At 44.6% G+C, this 22,259-nt stretch overlaps 1 protein-coding gene across 5 annotated transcripts in view; it reads left to right on the forward strand.

Annotated features, from left to right (window-relative positions):
* The window catches only part of VRTN (vertebrae development associated), a 131,781-nt gene that overhangs the window by 64,070 nt on the left and 45,452 nt on the right, over window positions 1–22,259 (forward strand). For 2 of the 5 annotated variants that reach the window (XM_078659882.1, XM_078659880.1), the window contains exon 1: window positions 7,354–7,985. The exons of 1 other annotated variant lie outside the window; for it this stretch is intronic. Coding sequence is in view for 1 of the 4 variants with exons in the window: in XM_078659880.1 (XP_078516006.1) it covers window positions 7,954–7,985 (32 nt within the window). In the remaining 3 variants the exon portion in view is untranslated. 2 more of the 5 variants (XM_078659883.1, XM_078659884.1) reach the window with 2 other exon arrangements.

A 22,259-nucleotide genomic window follows, 5' to 3' on the forward strand; every position in this document is an offset into this window, starting at 1 on the left:
GGAGTGGAGCACTGTGCCCTTGAAGTCAACCATGAAAAAATGGAAGGGACTGGACAAGTGTTGCCCTAGTGATACAGAGCATGGTCACCCAATATGTGGATATTTTTGTAAATTTACAGAAGAAGCACATGCCATTGTGGACTGCCTTTTGCAGAAGAGTCCAATTGAAGAAGGTTCAGCTTGTGAGTACCCGCTTGCTCACAGGTTTCAAGTTTTGCAGGAGCTCATCTAGGCCAGGATTCTTACAATCTGGTATTTGCAGTCCTAATTTTATAATGCGATGGAATCAGACTACAAATCCCAAAATGCAAAAGAAAAACACCTGCCCTGGGGTAACTATTCATGCACAGACCGAGAAAGCCTGTTCTGCTCCCTGGAAGGTCCAGCTGAGCTGGGACGAGCCCAAGTAAAACGTTACGTTTGTGGAAGGCCTTTTGCAGTAGGGTCCCAGTGGAGAAGATACCACGAAACAGGCAATAAGACAGAAAGGGCAGTTTTTGGATGACCCCGGAGCGATGAAAAGAAATACTTCCACTTGGAGCACACTTGCAAAGGACTGCGTTGCCTCAAAAATAAATGGGTTGTGCAGTTGATTTGTGTGCAGATCACGTTTCCGTAAGACTAAGGAACATAACTCCAACATGAGGCTGTTCAACATGTGGTCAGAAGGCCTGGGTCCATACCAGATTTTCACGTTAACCACATGATATAAATGTACATGCATTGAGTCTAAGGCGCCGAAAAGGGTGCGCTTGCACCCAATATGTTCCGTCACTTCAGTGATAGATTTATAGGGTATGTTAAATAGTATAAAATTAGAAAGTGTATACTTAAATATGCCTGATTTTGTTGCTGACTGCACCAAAATCTGCATGTTACTTTATTTACCAGTATTTTCTCTTGGTACATTTTGGGAGGCGTCACCTGCCTAAGTTTACCAGGTCCTTATCACACTAGTCTTCATTGCATATGCTCTGAATTACTGCACATATCTCAATTAATCGACCAACCGTAATCACGGCCTAAATTAATGGCATTTACAAAGAGAGTGATTGTCAGCCCTCCTGGACATATATTTGATACCCCTGCTGTAAAGAGACACACGTTGGAGCATTTTACCATCATCTTACCTCATCGTTAGTTAAAAAATAGCCAGTGTTTAGGTGCGACCCTCCAGCACAAAGGATTAGTGCAATGCATTCCAGTGGAATGTTCAGTTTGGACCAGCAAAGCTCTCATATTTTCCAGCACTTCGTGCCAGTAGCTGTTCCAATCCAGGTGTCCAGGTTTTTTAATGGCATTCCTCTGTTTGTAGTCATGTTTAGCCCAATACAACATCAGGACTATAAGTCACATAAGTCAAAGAATAAATTTGTACTTTAAGCCCTACTCTCGGATACACCTGGGAAACTAGAGAGCAATGCACCATGTCAATGCCAAGACTTAGCTCGTAGACAGTAGTGCTTTCAAGTTTCCTAGGTCCAAGTGTGAGTAGGTTATCCTGTTCAGATTTTTGGGTTTCGCCTGCCGAAGGCTGCGCTCTGCGCAGCTCTTCAGCGCAGGTGAAATCCTATGTCGTCAATAAGGACTCCTGGAACGTCCCCCGGCTCTCATTGGTTAGCTCCATAAATGGAGGCTAGCCATTGAGTGCCGGATCTGTCCATCAAGGCTGGACCAGATTCGGGGGCGTTCCGGAGATTTTTTCCCAGGGCGGAGTTACGTTCAGATGCGCTGTACATTCCCGCCCCCTCCGTGTGCCTTTCCGCCCCCCTTGCTGTCCTGTGCACGTTTCCCGCCGTCCGTGTCCTCTCCCGCCCCCTCCCGCCGTCCGTGTCCTCTCCCGCCCCCCTCCCGCCGTTCGTGTCCTCTCCCGCCCCCTCCCGCCCCCTCCCGCCGTCCGTGTCCTCTCACGCCCCCAGCGAGTGCCCACCTCGCGATTTCTGCCCGCCTGCCTGCCTAGCGAGGGCCGCCGCGCTGCCCGCGGCGACCCGGAAGTACCTGGCCGGCCGGCCAATCCCTTCGCGGCCGGCCGGAAGTGTTTATGCCCGTCCCGGTTTTTAATTTAGAAAATCTGGTCACCCTATCTTAGCCTCAACTTTCCCTGATATCCGTAATTAACTGAATCAGGTGGGAATGCCCGGACCGAGACAAACTATCACCGGCCAACTCAAGTTCACTGGCTGGTTCCTGGACGATTTACCGCAGGTCATTCGCCACCCACAGCCTGGCCGTCTGCTCCAAGCCACAAGGCGCCCGCCAGCTACCTGGTGACAGATGGGACAGTGTTTACACACTAAGAGGCACGTGCGGACTGCACAGCGAATGAACACTTCGTAATTCTATGTAGTGCGCTAGGATTGGCTGAGTTGCCCCCAATACTGCAATCCTGGGTCACCTTACACATCAGGAGTCCCTCCCTCTACCAGGCGACCCCCATAATATGTTCAGCCGTGGGATTGGCTCCCGTGTGAACCGGAAGTACTGGAATTACGGACAAATGTCATCCGTACAAAAGATGAATAACGGACCCCGAGCAGACTGAATTCTCGGACGATCCGCGTGAGTAGCGGACAGGTGGTCTTTTTTAACGATGTGCAGACTTGGGGAGGGGTGTTTTGTATAGAATAGAGCGAAAGGCTTGTGGAGAGATTAGTGATGTACCAATGTAGTGACCGAGAGTGCATGTTGTCTAGACTTGGGGGAGGGGCGCTTTATATCAAGACCGCTGAATATGTCACAGAGAAGCGAAAAGGGTGCTTTTGGAACCAGGACCTAATATTCATACGGGCATGTTCATTGCAAGTTAATGAGTCATGCAGGGCTGTTGAATGATATACATTACTGCAACTTCAACAGAAGGAATACAATCTGTGCAACTGTATAAAATCTGACTGCTCAGAATATGCCTGGCTTCATTTAAAAACAGGTTCTGGGTCTAACTACAGGGTCACTAAGGTATTTTTTAAGTGAGTAAAGTAGTGTTGGTAAAGAGACAACTGTAGGACGCATAAAGTATCGGTGTGGGATGAGGCAACTGTAGCAATAGAGCGGGTGGATAAGGTGTGGTTACGGATGCTTTGGAAAGTGTGATTATAGTGAATGCACAACATGGGGATGTAGGCAATGCTGGAATTGCGCACGGACTGCGATCAGTGTGGACTCAAAGAAAATGGTTTGTAGGATTCAGTGAGAATCGGTACATAACGGACTTAGATGATGATGTAAATGTGAACGCGGGGTCTGCAGGAATTGTGAGCAAACTGACAGATCGAAGCGTCGTCCTAAGAGCTGTGGGGCTTTTGGGGTAGAACATCGTGCGGGAACAGGGCGGGTTTAGTGCGCTAAATGGGGCTGGGCGGGCCGGGGCGGAGTGTGGGGCTTGGAATGCTTGGGGTGAGCACTGCTTGGCCTGGGTGCAAAAGATGCTGGTGGTGTGGATTCTGTTCGAAGTAATTGATAGAGGATGTATGGACACAAAGGATACAGGAATATGGTTGCAGAACAGGTTGGAAGAGTGAACATAAATATTTCTGAAAGTGGGGTCCTGTTGTGCAAAGTAAGTGTAGCCTCATGGAAATGTTCGGAGCGTGGTTGTAGGATTTATGGATCGCTTTTGAGAAGTAAATTATGGAAGTGTGTGTGCTACTCAGGTTTCCGTACAGCCAGAATAATAGACGCACAAGCTTCCGGACTAAGAAGATACGAGGATTCGAGAAATGAGGGCCCTGCGAATGCTCTGGGAGGGTGGGTACGAGATGTTGGTGTTTTGGGTGTAGCTGGAAATGTGGTCACAGAGTTTGACGGAAGTGTGACTGATACTAGACATAAGAGTATTGGAAGTGAGTGTGGGCAGTGTGGTTGCTGGGAATACTTGAAATGTGTAATAGGCTATGCTAGAAGTTAGTGTGCACGGGACAATGGAAATTACATTTGCGAGTTGTTAGGGCGATCTTAAGAGCGCTGTTAGAAATGAAGAGTTTGGGGTTCTGCTGGACAGTGTGAATAAATCCTGTTAGGTCCGAGTGCTAATGTCAGCATGTTGTAATCGAAGCGAACTGAGCGGCAACCATTCTGCGCACTGATAGACATATTTGTCCCGCATATTTCTGTTTGTGTTGCAATATATTTATAATAAATTACGCAATTTCTAATCACTAGTTTCTGTGTCAGGTTCTAAAACTAGGTCTGCAGGGCATTTATTCATTAGTTACAGTTTGGCTGGCTGTAAAAAGTAGAACTTATCTCCCAAATCCCCTTAAGCGTAATCGCCAGTAATGCTTTTATATATGGAGCACGGCTCCGTTTTTTATTTATTGATGCGTGTAACTTGGAGTATCCTTAAATGAAGTTCGATAATTGTCTGGAAGACTGTACTTTTTCAGATGGTTGAATGAGTTTTTGCCTCTTTTCACTTGGTATACTTTCTTATTTCACATGTTTCACAAATAGGTGGTTTACCACAGATCACCAGTACGCAGGAGAAAAGCAAATCTTGCTTTAGCATTTAAGACACTGTGGTTTTCCTGGTGTTAGCCACACTTACTCATTGGATGATCGGGTCTTTATGGTTTTAGTGCTCTCTTAACAGTTCAGAAGGATTTGTCCTCTGTTACTATATGTCCAAATTATATAGACACAGGTTTGCTTAACCTAAGAGACTTATTATCAACTTAATAAAAACATGTTTAATAACATTTCCAAAATAAATTCCGTTTGGAATATATTTTATGTATGTATTCTTGCGCTGGTGTAAAATTCAGAAATTGTATTTTTAATAGTGTTCTCTAAAATGTAAAGCATCGTTATTTTATATACTAATCTATCTAAATCTGATTTTCATTTGGAGGTTTGCACCTTTGTGAAATTGTGCAAAATTGTTATTTGATATTGACCCTATAATTTTTGTAGACTGAATAGCCACAACAGTTATGCCTGTTCTACATAGTTTCTCAATCTTATATATACATTATCTGCAAAAAGAATCTTATGTGCGTTGACCTTTTGTATTTCTATGAAATATGGATTGCCTTTGATGTTTTGGTAATCCATTGCTAACAGTTTAAAAAGGAGCAAAGAGAGGCAACATTCATGTTTTTCTCCTCTGTTTTATTTTTCTGAGGTCAGTCTATTTTCTGTGATCCAAGCCTTTTCTAAATAGGCTTCCCAAATCCCAACATTTGCATACTGTTCTGCTGCTGCTAATTAAATTATTGAGCACCTTTTGGTGTCTGGACCCAGAATGACTAACTTAATACGTTTTTTTTTTAATTTCTTTTTATTAAACAAAAATCAACAAAGAAACACATCAGGTGACATACGCATAATTTTCCTGAGATTCTCAATGACATTCCGTACAGTCAAGATATAACACTGTTATGACAGTTAGTGATTCAAGCGGACTCATGCGCCTCCACATCCTCATGACATGCTGGCGCGGCACAGACATCTCCCCTGTAATGATTCCAAGCCTCCCAGACCTTACCCCACTTCCTCGGGCATCCCCTAGCAGAATAGACTGACCTCTCCCTAAACATACACCAGTCTAAATCTTCCTCCATTTCTCAATCTGGGGCGGCTGGCTAGCTCCCCACAATTGGACGATATTACGCTTCGCTATCATGAATGCCTATGTTGCCCATTGCTGTTTGTATGTGTTTAGGTCCGTGGGTTCCAATAGGTTTCGCATTTGGAAAGTTGGAGCTATTGGTTTTGTAAATGACATTTTATATTTATATATTGTTATTGACAATGCCAATAACGATATATAAATATAAAATGTCATTTACAAAAACCAATAGCTCCAACTTTCCAAAGGCGAAACCGTTGCATTGTAAATGCTTGTTTTCTTTGTGTTTTGGTACTTGCAATCCTGATTTTATAATAAAATCAACAGTACTACAATTCCCAGAAGGCAAAGGATAAAACTTCTATTGGATGAGCTAATCATGTATGGAACTGGGAAACTTGAGAACTCTGTAAAAAGCAAAGTTTTATAGCGTAGTGCAGTGCGGTGTAGCAATACTTTCCATTTTGTCAGAAAATACAGACTTAGGAGTTTACCCTGCCATGTTTCCCTGGTCCATATGTGATGTGCTGCTCCAGTCCAGGTTTTTTCTTTGAATTCTGGGACCTATAGTTGTCCACAAACAACAACAAAAATGGCCCTCACATTGACCTGTCAGATCAGCCCATCTGCTGGCACTGCCTTGTTGCCCCATAAGCGGGACCACTGAAATTATGCAATTGTGCAGCTGTGACGATTTCCACATAATTATAGATGTGCTGCATTTTCCACATAATCTGCAGATTTTAACAAAACAAAATGTTGTTTCTAGCGTAAATGTTTCAAAAGTTACTAAAAACGCAGTGACACATGTTGTCGTGCAGTGGAGCGCCTTTTGCCTGGTCACCTTTCTGTTTCTTATTGCTATATTTGTGTATTAAACTGGTCCTAATGATGTGCACCCAATGCCCAGACAATGTTAAAAAGTGTGAAAGTACAAAATAAAGTAGTGAAACTATTAACAAATTTACCACATTATGCTGCATAATTTTCCTTTCCTTGCCACACAATTTACTCAACTCTGCCGCATAATTTGGCCCGCTCCTGCCGCAAAATCCCAGTGGCCCTGCCTAAAAACCAGTCCGACCCTGGCCAGCTGTGAATGAGCAGTTAGCAAATACGTGGCCTCTGCTGTGCACACGTGGACCTGTGGCATCACTCTGCAGCCGGGCCCGTGCAGTTTTGCCCGGAATTAGTTGATGGGCATGCACCCATCATGGTTCCGTACAAGGCAGAGCCTGGACTGGCGTGCATCATGCAGCTGCAAGCATGGTACAGTTTGGATATGGCTCCTTGCAGCAGGAGTCAGGCGGAGTTAAGTGTAATTGGATTTTGTTAACTGCCCCGTGAACAAAATGCTCAGATAAGGCGTAAGATGCAGCATGCATCATTGTTCGGGTAAGATGCATGGTGCAGTTTTTATATCGCCCCTTGCGGTAGGGGGCAAGTAGAATAGAGTGCAGTTTCTGTACTGTTCTTGTAGCAATGCCCAGACTAAGCAGCAGGTCCAGTTAGACGACGTTTCCTGTAACACTGTTCAGAAGATGGGCAGGGTGCAGTTTTTAGATAGCTCCTTGTAAGTGGGTCAGACAGAGTAAGGTGCAATTTGTGGACGGCCCCTTGCAGCACTGCCCAGGTGTAGTCTATGTTGAGTTTCATTAAGGTCAACGCCGAAGCACGGGCCTGGTTGCAGTTTGCAAATCTGTCCAGTATCAGCACCGTCAGTGATTGGGCATTGTAGGGCACTGGCCTGGGATCAACGCCCTGCGTTTGAACTGTCGGTTGGTTTCACTTTGAGACTTCTTATCAGCGCCATCTTTATTGAGCTGTACGTGTTGGCTGTGCCCCTGAATCTTCCGTGCTGGACACTGTATGCACCGATAGGTGTGAGAGGGGGCTGGGACACACTGGTATCTCCATAGCCCCGGGTGTGAACTGGGGTGAGCCGGGAGAGGGGGGCTGGGCTGCACACAGACCCCCTGCAGGCCTCAGGTCCTCGCACAATACTTCTAATCAGTTTAGCTTTGGAAGTGAACCTCTGAATTGCCCCCCTCCCGTCTCTTTCATCTCCCACACAAGGGCACCCAGGGAGCGCACTTCCTGATGGGAGAGGCGGCTCCTGGGCCTACCGTTTTAATCCAGTTCACACCAGATCTGCACTTGGCCTGGGGGGGCGGCTCCAAATCTGAAACCGGTCTCACTTCCAATCTGGCACTGGACGGACGGGGTCCAAGGGGAGCGCATTCAGGACACCATTTTAAAACATAGTGGATGGTTGAAGGTGGAGCGACGGTCCCATGAAACGGAGGGATGGGTCCGACGAGGGAGTGAGGCGCCCCTGGCAACAACCCGAGATCGCCGATCCCAAGACGGATTGAGTGAGCTCCGAGATGCCTCGCGACGCCGGAGACTCTCAAGCGAGGTGAGCCAAACACTCATACCCTCTCCCACCCAGGGCGAGCAAGAGTGAGCATGTGAGGGTATATAAGCACGGTGACTCCATTCCGGGACTTCATTTATTGCTTCGCGAATAGTCATAATTAACTTAAATTGAACACGTCTGTCTGGCTGGTTTTATTTTCAGTGCCTTATAAACGTAGTCGAATTGAGAACATGGTGCTCCGAGTGACAGGGAGTTATGTGATCTTCCTACCGTCGTAGGGCGGAGAGTCGCACTTGAATTGCGGCATTAAGAACAGAGGCCTAGGTTTGTGTGCCAAGGGCTGGGCCCACATCGGGTGCGAATTTATAAACAATTAACGTTATTTTTATTTTAAATAAATGTCGCCGGGATGGCGCTTTCAGGCGGAGGCACGGGAGTGTGGAGAGATTGGTGCCTACGCCGTCGGGTAATGGGAATGGGGGGGTGAGCGGCCTGGTTGCAGCTCGGAGACGGGCACCCAGTCCTGAATGACTTGCTGTCTGCTGATATTACCCCACCGAGGACCGGAGCGGTGCCCTGGTCTCCACGCCACGATGCCCCCTCACTGAGTGCAACTGTGCAAGGGGACACTACGGCCTGTAGAAGAGAGCAGCATTACCGCCCCCAATCGTGGACCTTACATAACATTTAGGGCACAAAAATGGCAACAGAGTTCAGGGAAAGAAAGAACTCCAATACAGGCTTCCTAAAACCCATGAGTTGGGTCGCCGATCCTAAATCATCCGGAAGCGTGTTCCGTACTTGTAATTACTGCTTCCAGTTTTCCGTTTTTACTGATTTTTACAGTTAAATACAGACAGAAAACAATCTATTTCCTGTCTATTTATTTTTAAAAGCGGGAAAATACAGAAAATTATGCTTCTTGTGAGTAACTCGTCTTGTTCTTCATTAATTCCAGACCAACTGCTAAGCAAGTAGACACCATGGGGATTGAAAAACAGATGAGATTTCCTTAAATATAGGCATATGTTTACATGTATTTGTATATAATGCTGATATTCACCTGTCAGTTTTGTTTTGTTATATGTGCCTGCTTAATTTGCTAAAACACGAAAGTAATCAAAGTACGAGTGCTTGTTGATCCATTAAATAACTGTGGAAATATACCATTTTACGTCCCAGTTTATTCTCAAAACCTAAAATAAATATGGATAAACACCAATAAAATGGGCAAAAAAGAAATACGGATAAATACTGACAGAAATGTTTAAAAATAAATCCCAGAAAACTAGGAGCCCTACTTGTAATACACAGCAAGGAGGACGTTGGTGCATATGATTTCCGGATCTTGTCAGGCCTTATACCACCGCTTGCCCATGTCTGCATAGACCCATTGGGCTAGAGAGGTTTCACTTCTCGTGGGAGTGATGGGTAGAGCCTCCTCCCCTCACGGAGGAGCCGTCAGACATGAGAATTTCCCTCAGTAGGGGCATAGGGTGGAACGATCGTGGGTCGGAGGGCGGCATGCCTTATCAGGGTAGAAAGGAACTGTCCTGCACTCTCAAAGGAAGGCAGGGTCGCACCGGCCTAGAGCGCAGTTTGGCAGTGCCAAAGGGGCTGGTTTGACAAGTCAGTGTGTGTACTTTTTGTGGGCCTGATTTACGGTCTAGTGGATCAGTTTGTACTGTTGATTTGTCTGATATTACCACAAACGCTGACTGCACCAAGTGCTAATGCACAAGCTCCTATGCCTTGCCAAAAAACTATACACTTTGTCTTTACAAGTTAAAAACTGCCCCGATTTGGAAATGTTGGCCAGTTTTCCAGCTATATATGGTTTAGTGGCATAGCCAGGAGGTCCTGGTCCTAATGCAAACAAGAAAAATTGCACTTCTACCCCCGCTTCCAGAGTCCATTGTAAACTACAGAGATCATTGGTGTGTAATGGGCCCCCCTCATACATCTGGGCATTGTGTCACTGCATCAACATAAGCTACACCCTCATACCTGTCTCTTCTCCCAATCTCCATCCCTTTCTCCCGTCTCACCTCAAACATCAGTTTACTACTATGATCTCCCAAACAACCTTACTAAACTCTTCCTCATGTTATCTCTCATTTGACTCATCTCAGGCCTAATTTTCTACTGATTATGTATCTCCCTAATTCTTTTCTACAGCTTCTTCTCTCCATAATTGTTTTACTCATCACAGACTTCAACTTACTGCTAAGATTTACCAATTAACACTTCTGGTTTTCTTCCCTCTTCCATCCTTCTATTACTCTATTCAATCCAGCTAACAGACTTGAATGTTCTGTGCTAAAATTAACTTGTGATTCCCTATTCTAATACTATATTCGTTATTCCCTATACTAATCCACCACTAATCCTTTTGGGTCCCAAAGTGGCGTGCTACTCGCCAAAAAGTGTTTTGATGCCTCGTATGGGGTAGTAAGAGCTATATAAATGCAATTACAGTTATATCACTACCTCCCATTCACACCCATTCCCTACGACACTGTCTTGTTTTCGTCTGTCAGATTCCTTCTGACAGTGATGAGTTTTTGGATACCGAGGCAGTAGCCTCATTACTCCACATTCATTTCGAATTTTTTAGTCGCTGTTTAGGTTGTCTTATTGATGTGTGACTCTTTGTCACAGTTGAGGTTGTATCACATGGTCAGCTCAGTGATAGGCCGCGGGTAGCGGTCATTTGAGTTTGCAGAATTGTCAGCATGTTTCCTCAGAGAGTCTTGTCTTTGTCTATCTAGTGCCTTCTGATAGTGTTGAGTTTTGGGTGCCTGCCGTGGCTATTATGCCATCAGACAGCGGTGAGTTTTGCGTACCTGCCGGCGTTTGCCTTCAAGCAGTGATGAGTTTTTGGATGCTGCGTTGCTGTTTCAGTTTCGCAAGGTTAGCGATTCAATGGGACGCGGGTAGTGGTCAAATGGGTTAGTAGAGATGTCTGCGAGTTTCCTGATCAGTGGGGTTTCCTTTTGATCTAATCCTTTGTAGAATTTCCTGTTGAGTTTGAGGATATACTTTCTGCTTGTCCTTATTTGCTCCCTCTTCTCCTCATCTTTATTATTGACTCATTTCTCTTACTTTTAATTTGCTTCCTTTTGATCGCCTTTCTTGTTCCATATTTCCTCCCTTTCTGTCATTGTTCTCTTCTACTCACCTTTTCTTTTATCCATTTCCTTCTTTTTCCATTATCCTCTATTCCACCTTCACTATCCTCTGAATAGTAAACACAGAGCCAGGAACCTGGCAAGTACGGAAGGAGGTGCCTCAAAAATAACTGTAGCCAGGAAAGGGCCCTATTATACGATTGTGTTGTCTCTGCGTTTTTTTGCACATTTATAGATTTGCCTCATAATCCTCATGCTGCCTGCAAAATCTGCTGAATAAAAACATAATTTGTTTCTAGCTCACATGGTTTAAAAGTTACTCATAACGGGGCAATGTGTTGTCGCGTAGGGGGAGGCCCATGGCAAAGGTTGACTGCCCACCTTAGTGTTATTATTTATTGCTTTATTTGGCTTTTAAACTGGTACTAATGAGGCGTAACCTATGGCCAGGCAGTGTTAACAAGTGTCCAAATGACAAAATAGTGAAGTAATGCTCTCACAAAATGTACCACATTACGCCGCATAATTTGCCTTTTTTTGATGCACAATTTATTCCTAGTTGTTGCACAAGTTGGTCCTTCCCTGCCGCATAGTTCAATTGGCCCTGTTCATCGAGGGAGACAGAAGTAGGGTGATGAAGCGCTTGTCTATTTAGGCAACATGCTACAAAATTTAGGGTGTATGGTAAGAAAAGTTTCTTTTGATACTATGTGATAAGTGTTTTCATGTCGTGTGTGATGACCACAGAGGTACGGCAATCGTGTCATGGGGACGCAGTGTTTAGGAGTGTGATGGGTGAAGGAGTGTAAGAGCCAGGCGTGCAGTTTCTGGTTTTCTGTAAGCTGGTAGTTTTGCAAGTCACTTTATGGTATTACTTACGATCAGAGTCCTCTATGCAGGTTATGTTACCACACAGGGTTGTCCATTCTGAGATATTTTGTTTAAAGTTTATAGAAGATTGAGTTGGCATAGTCCAGTCTGCACTGACTCAATGCATGAATCCCAGGTACATGTAACTGAGCTTCAGTGAAAGGAAGTATTTCTTTAAGACCTCGACAATTTTCCAGTGCAAATGTCAACAACTGTACCTATTTGCACTTACATAAGCCATACAAAACACCCGTCTCAGAAATCGGTTGACAATCTGTCCAGTCACAGGTTGGCCTGCCTCAGCCACGCCTTTACCTTGTCATGCTTGACTGCATCACATTCTCCAATGTTCTTACATTTTCCAAACACACAGTCTGCACAACCATTCAGTAAACACCATCAATTCCCTAAGTTTTACAACGTGGTTGATGCAATTTGTTCAGATTCATGTTTTAAAGCGGAAAATGCAAAAAACCTTCCTTTTTGGCTAGCACACAGTTCATACTATGCACAAGGCAAAAACGATATATACTTTCTTTCAAATTCACTCGCTTAATCTTCCTGTCACTATAACATAGCTATAGATATCAACCAAAAAGGTCAGCTCTAAATGCCAGGAGGAAACACAAACCGCATTATCATTGGGGATTAATGTAGCGCTTAAAAGGTGGAGACAGCCTATAGATTTGGAAAGAAGCAGCCTAGCATAGATTAAAACAAGTGTTTTAGAGCTCTCTTGAAAGAGTGCAGTTTTTCAGGGAAAGATAGTTTCTATAGTAACACATTCCGCTGGGCGCTAGCCAGCGTCAGAAAAACAGATTTAAATGAAGCCAGGAGTAACTTGCCTTTTGACTTGATGGATCTTTTTGGGTTGGTTATGCAGAAGCAATTAATTTGGAAGTTGGAAGCAGAGCCCAATACCAATTTGGGCACCAGCATGAGTGCTTTAACTATCACTGTGGCTTGCCCAGGCAGCCAGTGCATAGATATTAACTTGGGTGCAATTATGACGTTGACCCCTAAAGAAAGTAAGTGCCTCCATAAAGAGTTGCGTCTGTACTCGCATACTCCACAAAACGTCACGCTTATGGTCAGCAACATTACACATGCTGTCCTTCCACTGTGTTGGCAAACCTCACTCACCTTGCCCAACATGTCACATTTAGCTAAGTCAGACACCTTTTAAACCATGCACTCCGAAGGCCGCCTAGGAAATGAATGCAAAGGGATGCGCTTCACAACTACAGCTGGCTTATAAAGTGCTTGATAAATAATACAGTTCAACCACCCAGAAAGCGCTTTAGTCCTTGCAAAGTGTAGGAAAGTGTTATTTAAATACTAATGCAATAAAATGGGATTCCTTCGCCCCAGGCTGCAGAATTCTTCAGAACGTGAAGTTATGAGATGTTATTGTTGTGCCTCCTATGACGAATGAATTGCAGTAGTTGATTTTTGCACCCATGCAATATTTGATCTGTGTGGTTTGTCCAGGTCAGTGAGACTTGTACACATCATCTTTAGGGGGTAGTTCAAAGGTGCATTATCATTAGTTTGGCTGCCTATCTTTACCTTCAAGTTGAATATAACTTTCAATGGTTTCAAATTTGTCAGTGTTTTTTGTTATTTTTACCCTATTCTCAAGGTTTAGCACCTAAAGTTTTAATTTTTAAGAGTAGACTTTGTGTTTCTAAGTGGAAACTCAAATTTGGATACATTTGGACTCTAATTGTATTCCATTTGTATTTGCATAACGTTAAAGGTTTCCTTAACACACTTTCACAGTACCTACCATGAGATATCTAGACAACTGCAATACTATCTGTTTATATTAGGCATAGTTGTGGAACTTTATTGTGGATCCATAGAGGAGATCATGAAGTGGCTGAACATGAATGTAGAAAAGTAGCAGAGGAAGGAGTGCACTCTACAGCACTGGACTCAGAGGTGACAATTCGACCCAAGACAGATCTGAGCCTGACAGAAAGGGTGCAGACCATCCAATAGTCAGCGTGATATGCCCACCTCTTCCAGGATATTGAAAGCAGCTGAGTGATCTAAAAGCATCAAGAAGGCACAACATATTTTCTCTTTATCCTTTATTGATAGTTCATGCCCCCTGTATATCTGACAAACTCATTAGCGTATGGGAAGCAGATGTGGAAACTCTTACAGGAGCAGGATGGCAACAGGCCAAGATGGCACATAGAAAGGCGGCCATAGCAACTCCTATTTAGTGATCCCAAAAAATGATGACGATTCACCATGCCAGTTTCCCAGAGTGCCTATGATGTAGTTGCCAATCGGGAGACTTGCTCCACACTTTTGGCTTTGCTGTAAAATCAGGCCTTTCTGGAAGAGTGTAAAACGCACACTGTGAGAAGTATCTTACTATGAGAACTCACTATAAGTACGTCGCACAGGTCGTGAAAAAAAGGGGGAGGGGGAGAGAGAAACTAAAGCTCCCTGGTTATGATGTAATTAAGGTAGTGGGCCCAAAAGGTGCCCAATCGCATGTGAGGTACCTCTTTCGGGACAAGAACTAGCGCTTCTTCATAGGGTTCCCTCCTCACACCAAGGCCACCAGGTCACTGGTGTGGGCTACAACTCTTCTGGGCTAGAAGAGGAGCTGAGGTGTTTTGGGTAAGGGACCAAGTATACGGATTGTGTGGGGCAGAGTGCAAAGAAAAAAGGGTTAAACTGTATCTGGATGGTCAAATGGCTTTTATTTTGTGGTCTCCTAGGACTGGATTCAAAAAGTGAAAGGACTAGGGGTTATTAGCAAATATATCCCTACAATAGGTCAACATGTTTCTGCCTTCTAATGACCCCAACAGGGGTTATGGGGCATTCTTCAGGACCAAGTGGTAAGTCACTCTCCATCCAAATCATAAAAGTGAAAATGAAAAAGTATATGCTGGCCACCACATTTCAGGAGCCTGTATAAGTGAGTGATGGCCCGGGAATCACAGAGGAATGGGTCCACTGTATCATCAACTGGGTGATTATTAAATGCCTCTCTCCAGCCTTGTAGGTGACCCCACTATGTACATTGCTGCACGGTGGTCCGTGTACTGCAGGATGTGGGAGTCCCGGCGGGAAGTATCCTACTACACATAGCAACTGACTTGGATACTAACAAATACAAAATGGTCTTATTAAGGCTTAGTTATGTAATAGCAAAAAGGGACATTAACTGGCATTAATGTAGCAAACATCCCCCAGACCTGAAAGCATGAGGACAGAGACTAGATCATTGTGTGACTCTGGAGAGCCCCATCTATACATCTTTAGGGTGCCCTCAGAAACATTTTAAACTAAGGAGGGGGATGCACTATTGGGGAATTATGACAGATATGAATGGGAGGCAAACTGTGGAAACGTAAATGTTTAATGGCTCAACAGACATGCTAAGAAGAATAGTATAATGTGTGATGAACATTGATGCAGCGGATGTTTGGTCATTGCTGTGTTCTTCTATCGAGGTTAAGAACTTAAGGCCTTGGGGTATGGAATGGATTAGACATTCTGATAAGGAATGACACAGTAAATAGCACTAGCCTACGTATCCAACTCTGAATAAATGGACTTTATTTGAATGAAAGTAAACAGGGGCAGATAAAACACACACAAAAAGAAGCCAAAATATAACCACATGCGTATTAATAGTGTTTATGTGCTTGGCACTAGATTTGTCTCAACATTAAGCCCGAAGGCCAGTCATATCCTGTGAGGAAGTGTTCAAGTGATTCTCAAACTTATGGGGATCCCAAGGCCTTTCTGGTATTCGTTCATTTTATGTAAACAAGTCAACAGAGGAGAAATGTGACACAAAAGGGAGAGGAGGGGGACCAAGGAGCTTTTTAACAGGTCCAGTGTCCATGCTCCTTATTATAATACTCATTACCAAAAAGGGGACACTGTTCCTAATACAAGGTGCTGAAAGTCACCAAATGCAAGGGGGTGCAAAAGTCACCCATATGTGAGGAAAGGAAAGTAAAAGAAAGAGAATCCTTAGGTAAAGGGACCCACAAAAAATATGTAAAGGGGAAACCATTTTGTGTCCTCTGTTGCCCTCACACACCTGGAAAGATGTCATGCTTCATCATCGGGCAATTGCTCCTCGTAGGGCCGGCGCTGCAATTCCCTACGGGCCCCCCAAAGGGACTCTTTATCGGAGATCTTTTATAGGACTGCCGGATGGTGCATGCGGGTGTGTGGGGTAGTGGGTTAAAAGAGGGAAATAAAGGGTGCGTGCAAGTGTAAAGTGAAAATCATACTGGGTAACCATGCAGCAATTGTTTCAATCATGTACCCAGAGCAGACTCAACTGCTAAATGAAATCTAGCCCCAGTGGCATACTATGCCTGGGTATAGAAGGACAAAGGTCAACATGTTTCGCGCCTGCGTCGCCTTAGGGGTCGTTGGCGCTTCGTCAGGACCAGAATTCTAAAAGGTAAGGTGCACGTGATAAATGAATTAAAAATACCCTCATAATCGATCAGGGCGGGCAGAAACCTGTATACCCCAAGTCTGGCTACAGCTGCATATTTGTAACCGCTCCTGGTCAGTACCTAGGAAAGAACAAAATAAGAAGTATATTTAAATTAAATTTAAATTTAAATTCAAGCATCAGGAACACCTTGATGCCACATTATGTGTCACATTGTGTACACATCCACACATAAGATTGTCAAGGATAGCAGGCGCATGGGACACAGGTTCATCCCAGGAAGTTGGAGGTTGCAGGGCCAGTAAGGTGTAAAGATTGCATATGAGTAGGCCCAGAAAATTAGATGCATGACCCTCACATAGGTAATATTAAAATGAGGGGGTGAGGTAGGACCCAATGTGCCCCTATATTTTGTGACAGTAGGTCTCAACCACTCTAAAAAATGATTCTCGAAAAACCTCGTCAAGAGTCAGTGCCCACGAGAATTGACATCTATTAATACGCTCTCACCTCGCAATGCTGAGGAGAACGATCCTCTGGCTTCAATCAATGGACTCAACCAATTTAAAGAGCTGTAAAGATAACAGCATGGGGTTTACAACCAAACACGGGAAGTCATATACAGAGAACTGAGCGCTCACGGTATCAGGGTCCCTTATGGGAGATCTGCTCACCTCTTAAAATGGGCGCTCCCTCCTCCACACCTACCCCATCATTGTGTCGGCCAGGAATTGCCGCGGCACTCCCCAGTAACTATATAGCCAGATTGAATGGGTCAGGTGTGCTGGGCGTATACCCTTTCCGGGACATCCTATTAGTTAGAAAACGACAATGCGCATGCTTAGGTGTTTAAACGTACCACGCATGTGCGGAAACCTCGGTCGAACTACTCCCCCATACATGCGCAGTAAGTGTGCTCTAAATTCACGTCTACTCAATTTACTTATAAATAATGAAATGGTTCAACACGGTAGAACAATGGTTCGTAATGGGAATTGACTTGGGAAGTTACTCGTGTTCGGAAACCAGATTTGAGGTGACGAGAGCTATTCAAATCAGTACAAGTCCCGCTTTTCAGTATGTTAACCCCGTGGATATAATGGGGGTCCCAATTATTAATGTCTGTCCATGGGATTAAGAAACACTTATTTATGTGGAGGGTTCAGGTAAAAATGTCACTCCTAATGCGAATATCTTCATATCTCCTGTTTCACCCTTAAGAATATAGATTGGCAAACCCCACTGGCAACCAAAATATGTCCAATGCGCCTGTAGAAAGGAAAAAAAAGAGATAGAATGGTCCCTCGGCTGGCAAGCCGTGCTTCAATATGACACAAAAGGGAGAGGAGGGGGACCAAGGAGCTTTTTAACAGGTCCAGTGTCCATGCTCCTTATTATAATACTCATTACCAAAAAGGGGACACTGTTCCTAATACAAGGTGCTGAAAGTCACCAAATGCAAGGGGGTGCAAAAGTCACCCATATGTGAGGAAAGGAAAGTAAAAGAAAGAGAATCCTTAGGTAAAGGGACCCACAAAAAATATGTAAAGGGGAAACCATTTTGTGTCCTCTGTTGCCCTCACACACCTGGAAAGATGTCATGCTTCATCATCGGGCAATTGCTCCTCGTAGGGCCGGCGCTGCAATTCCCTACGGGCCCCCCAAAGGGACTCTTTATCGGAGATCTTTTATAGGACTGCCGGATGGTGCATGCGGGTGTGTGGGGTAGTGGGTTAAAAGAGGGAAATAAAGGGTGCGTGCAAGTGTAAAGTGAAAATCATACTGGGTAACCATGCAGCAATTGTTTCAATCATGTACCCAGAGCAGACTCAACTGCTAAATGAAATCTAGCCCCAGTGGCATACTATGCCTGGGTATAGAAGGACAAAGGTCAAAATGTTTCGCGCCTGCGTCGCCTTAGGGGTCGTTGGCGCTTCGTCAGGACCAGAATTCTAAAAGGTAAGGTGCACGTGATAAATGAATTAAAAATACCCTCATAATCGATCAGGGCGGGCAGAAACCTGTATACCCCAAGTCTGGCTACAGCTGCATATTTGTAACCGCTCCTGGTCAGTACCTAGGAAAGAACAAAATAAGAAGTATATTTAAATTAAATTTAAATTTAAATTCAAGCATCAGGAACACCTTGATGCCACATTATGTGTCACATTGTGTACACATCCACACATAAGATTGTCAAGGATAGCAGGCGCATGGGACACAGGTTCATCCCAGGAAGTTGGAGGTTGCAGGGCCAGTAAGGTGTAAAGATTGCATATGAGTAGGCCCAGAAAATTAGATGCATGACCCTCACATAGGTAATATTAAAATGAGGGGGTGAGGTAGGACCCAATGTGCCCCTATATTTTGTGACAGTAGGTCTCAACCACTCTAAAAAATGATTCTCGAAAAACCTCGTCAAGAGTCAGTGCCCACGAGAATTGACATCTATTAATACGCTCTCACCTCGCAATGCTGAGGAGAACGATCCTCTGGCTTCAATCAATGGACTCAACCAATTTAAAGAGCTGTAAAGATAACAGCATGGGGTTTACAACCAAACACGGGAAGTCATATACAGAGAACTGAGCGCTCACGGTATCAGGGTCCCTTATGGGAGATCTGCTCACCTCTTAAAATGGGCGCTCCCTCCTCCACACCTACCCCAGCATTGTGTCGGCCAGGAATTGCCGCGGCACTCCCCAGTAACTATATAGCCAGATTGAATGGGTCAGGTGTGCTGGGCGTATACCCTTTCCGGGACATCCTATTAGTTAGAAAACGACAATGCGCATGCTTAGGTGTTTAAACGTACCACGCATGTGCGGAAACCTCGGTCGAACTACTCCCCCATACATGCGCAGTAAGTGTGCTCTAAATTCACGTCTACTCAATTTACTTATAAATAATGAAATGGTTCAACACGGTAGAACAATGGTTCGTAATGGGAATTGACTTGGGAAGTTACTCGTGTTCGGAAACCAGATTTGAGGTGACGAGAGCTATTCAAATCAGTACAAGTCCCGCTTTTCAGTATGTTAACCCCGTGGATATAATGGGGGTCCCAATTATTAATGTCTGTCCATGGGATTAAGAAACACTTATTTATGTGGAGGGTTCAGGTAAAAATGTCACTCCTAATGCGAATATCTTCATATCTCCTGTTTCACCCTTAAGAATATAGATTGGCAAACCCCACTGGCAACCAAAATATGTCCAATGCGCCTGTAGAAAGGAAAAAAAAAAGAGATAGAATGGTCCCTCGGCTGGCAAGCCGTGCTTCAATATGACACAAAAGGGAGAGGAGGGGGACCAAGGAGCTTTTTAACAGGTCCAGTGTCCATGCTCCTTATTATAATACTCATTACCAAAAAGGGGACACTGTTCCTAATACAAGGTGCTGAAAGTCACCAAATGCAAGGGGGTGCAAAAGTCACCCATATGTGAGGAAAGGAAAGTAAAAGAAAGAGAATCCTTAGGTAAAGGGACCCACAAAAAATATGTAAAGGGGAAACCATTTTGTGTCCTCTGTTGCCCTCACACACCTGGAAAGATGTCATGCTTCATCATCGGGCAATTGCTCCTCGTAGGGCCGGCGCTGCAATTCCCTACGGGCCCCCCAAAGGGACTCTTTATCGGAGATCTTTTATAGGACTGCCGGATGGTGCATGCGGGTGTGTGGGGTAGTGGGTTAAAAGAGGGAAATAAAGGGTGCGTGCAAGTGTAAAGTGAAAATCATACTGGGTAACCATGCAGCAATTGTTTCAATCATGTACCCAGAGCAGACTCAACTGCTAAATGAAATCTAGCCCCAGTGGCATACTATGCCTGGGTATAGAAGGACAAAGGTCAACATGTTTCGCGCCTGCGTCGCCTTAGGGGTCGTTGGCGCTTCGTCAGGACCAGAATTCTAAAAGGTAAGGTGCACGTGATAAATGAATTAAAAATACCCTCATAATCGATCAGGGCGGGCAGAAACCTGTATACCCCAAGTCTGGCTACAGCTGCATATTTGTAACCGCTCCTGGTCAGTACCTAGGAAAGAACAAAATAAGAAGTATATTTAAATTAAATTTAAATTTAAATTCAAGCATCAGGAACACCTTGATGCCACATTATGTGTCACATTGTGTACACATCCACACATAAGATTGTCAAGGATAGCAGGCGCATGGGACACAGGTTCATCCCAGGAAGTTGGAGGTTGCAGGGCCAGTAAGGTGTAAAGATTGCATATGAGTAGGCCCAGAAAATTAGATGCATGACCCTCACATAGGTAATATTAAAATGAGGGGGTGAGGTAGGACCCAATGTGCCCCTATATTTTGTGACAGTAGGTCTCAACCACTCTAAAAAATGATTCTCGAAAAACCTCGTCAAGAGTCAGTGCCCACGAGAATTGACATCTATTAATACGCTCTCACCTCGCAATGCTGAGGAGAACGATCCTCTGGCTTCAATCAATGGACTCAACCAATTTAAAGAGCTGTAAAGATAACAGCATGGGGTTTACAACCAAACACGGGAAGTCATATACAGAGAACTGAGCGCTCACGGTATCAGGGTCCCTTATGGGAGATCTGCTCACCTCTTAAAATGGGCGCTCCCTCCTCCACACCTACCCCATCATTGTGTCGGCCAGGAATTGCCGCGGCACTCCCCAGTAACTATATAGCCAGATTGAATGGGTCAGGTGTGCTGGGCGTATACCCTTTCCGGGACATCCTATTAGTTAGAAAACGACAATGCGCATGCTTAGGTGTTTAAACGTACCACGCATGTGCGGAAACCTCGGTCGAACTACTCCCCCATACATGCGCAGTAAGTGTGCTCTAAATTCACGTCTACTCAATTTACTTATAAATAATGAAATGGTTCAACACGGTAGAACAATGGTTCGTAATGGGAATTGACTTGGGAAGTTACTCGTGTTCGGAAACCAGATTTGAGGTGACGAGAGCTATTCAAATCAGTACAAGTCCCGCTTTTCAGTATGTTAACCCCGTGGATATAATGGGGGTCCCAATTATTAATGTCTGTCCATGGGATTAAGAAACACTTATTTATGTGGAGGGTTCAGGTAAAAATGTCACTCCTAATGCGAATATCTTCATATCTCCTGTTTCACCCTTAAGAATATAGATTGGCAAACCCCACTGGCAACCAAAATATGTCCAATGCGCCTGTAGAAAGGAAAAAAAAGAGATAGAATGGTCCCTCGGCTGGCAAGCCGTGCTTCAATATGACACAAAAGGGAGAGGAGGGGGACCAAGGAGCTTTTTAACAGGTCCAGTGTCCATGCTCCTTATTATAATACTCATTACCAAAAAGGGGACACTGTTCCTAATACAAGGTGCTGAAAGTCACCAAATGCAAGGGGGTGCAAAAGTCACCCATATGTGAGGAAAGGAAAGTAAAAGAAAGAGAATCCTTAGGTAAAGGGACCCACAAAAAATATGTAAAGGGGAAACCATTTTGTGTCCTCTGTTGCCCTCACACACCTGGAAAGATGTCATGCTTCATCATCGGGCAATTGCTCCTCGTAGGGCCGGCGCTGCAATTCCCTACGGGCCCCCCAAAGGGACTCTTTATCGGAGATCTTTTATAGGACTGCCGGATGGTGCATGCGGGTGTGTGGGGTAGTGGGTTAAAAGAGGGAAATAAAGGGTGCGTGCAAGTGTAAAGTGAAAATCATACTGGGTAACCATGCAGCAATTGTTTCAATCATGTACCCAGAGCAGACTCAACTGCTAAATGAAATCTAGCCCCAGTGGCATACTATGCCTGGGTATAGAAGGACAAAGGTCAAAATGTTTCGCGCCTGCGTCGCCTTAGGGGTCGTTGGCGCTTCGTCAGGACCAG

Source organism: Lissotriton helveticus, chromosome 9, assembly GCF_964261635.1.
Source record: "Lissotriton helveticus chromosome 9, aLisHel1.1, whole genome shotgun sequence".
NCBI lineage: Eukaryota > Metazoa > Chordata > Amphibia > Caudata > Salamandridae > Lissotriton > Lissotriton helveticus.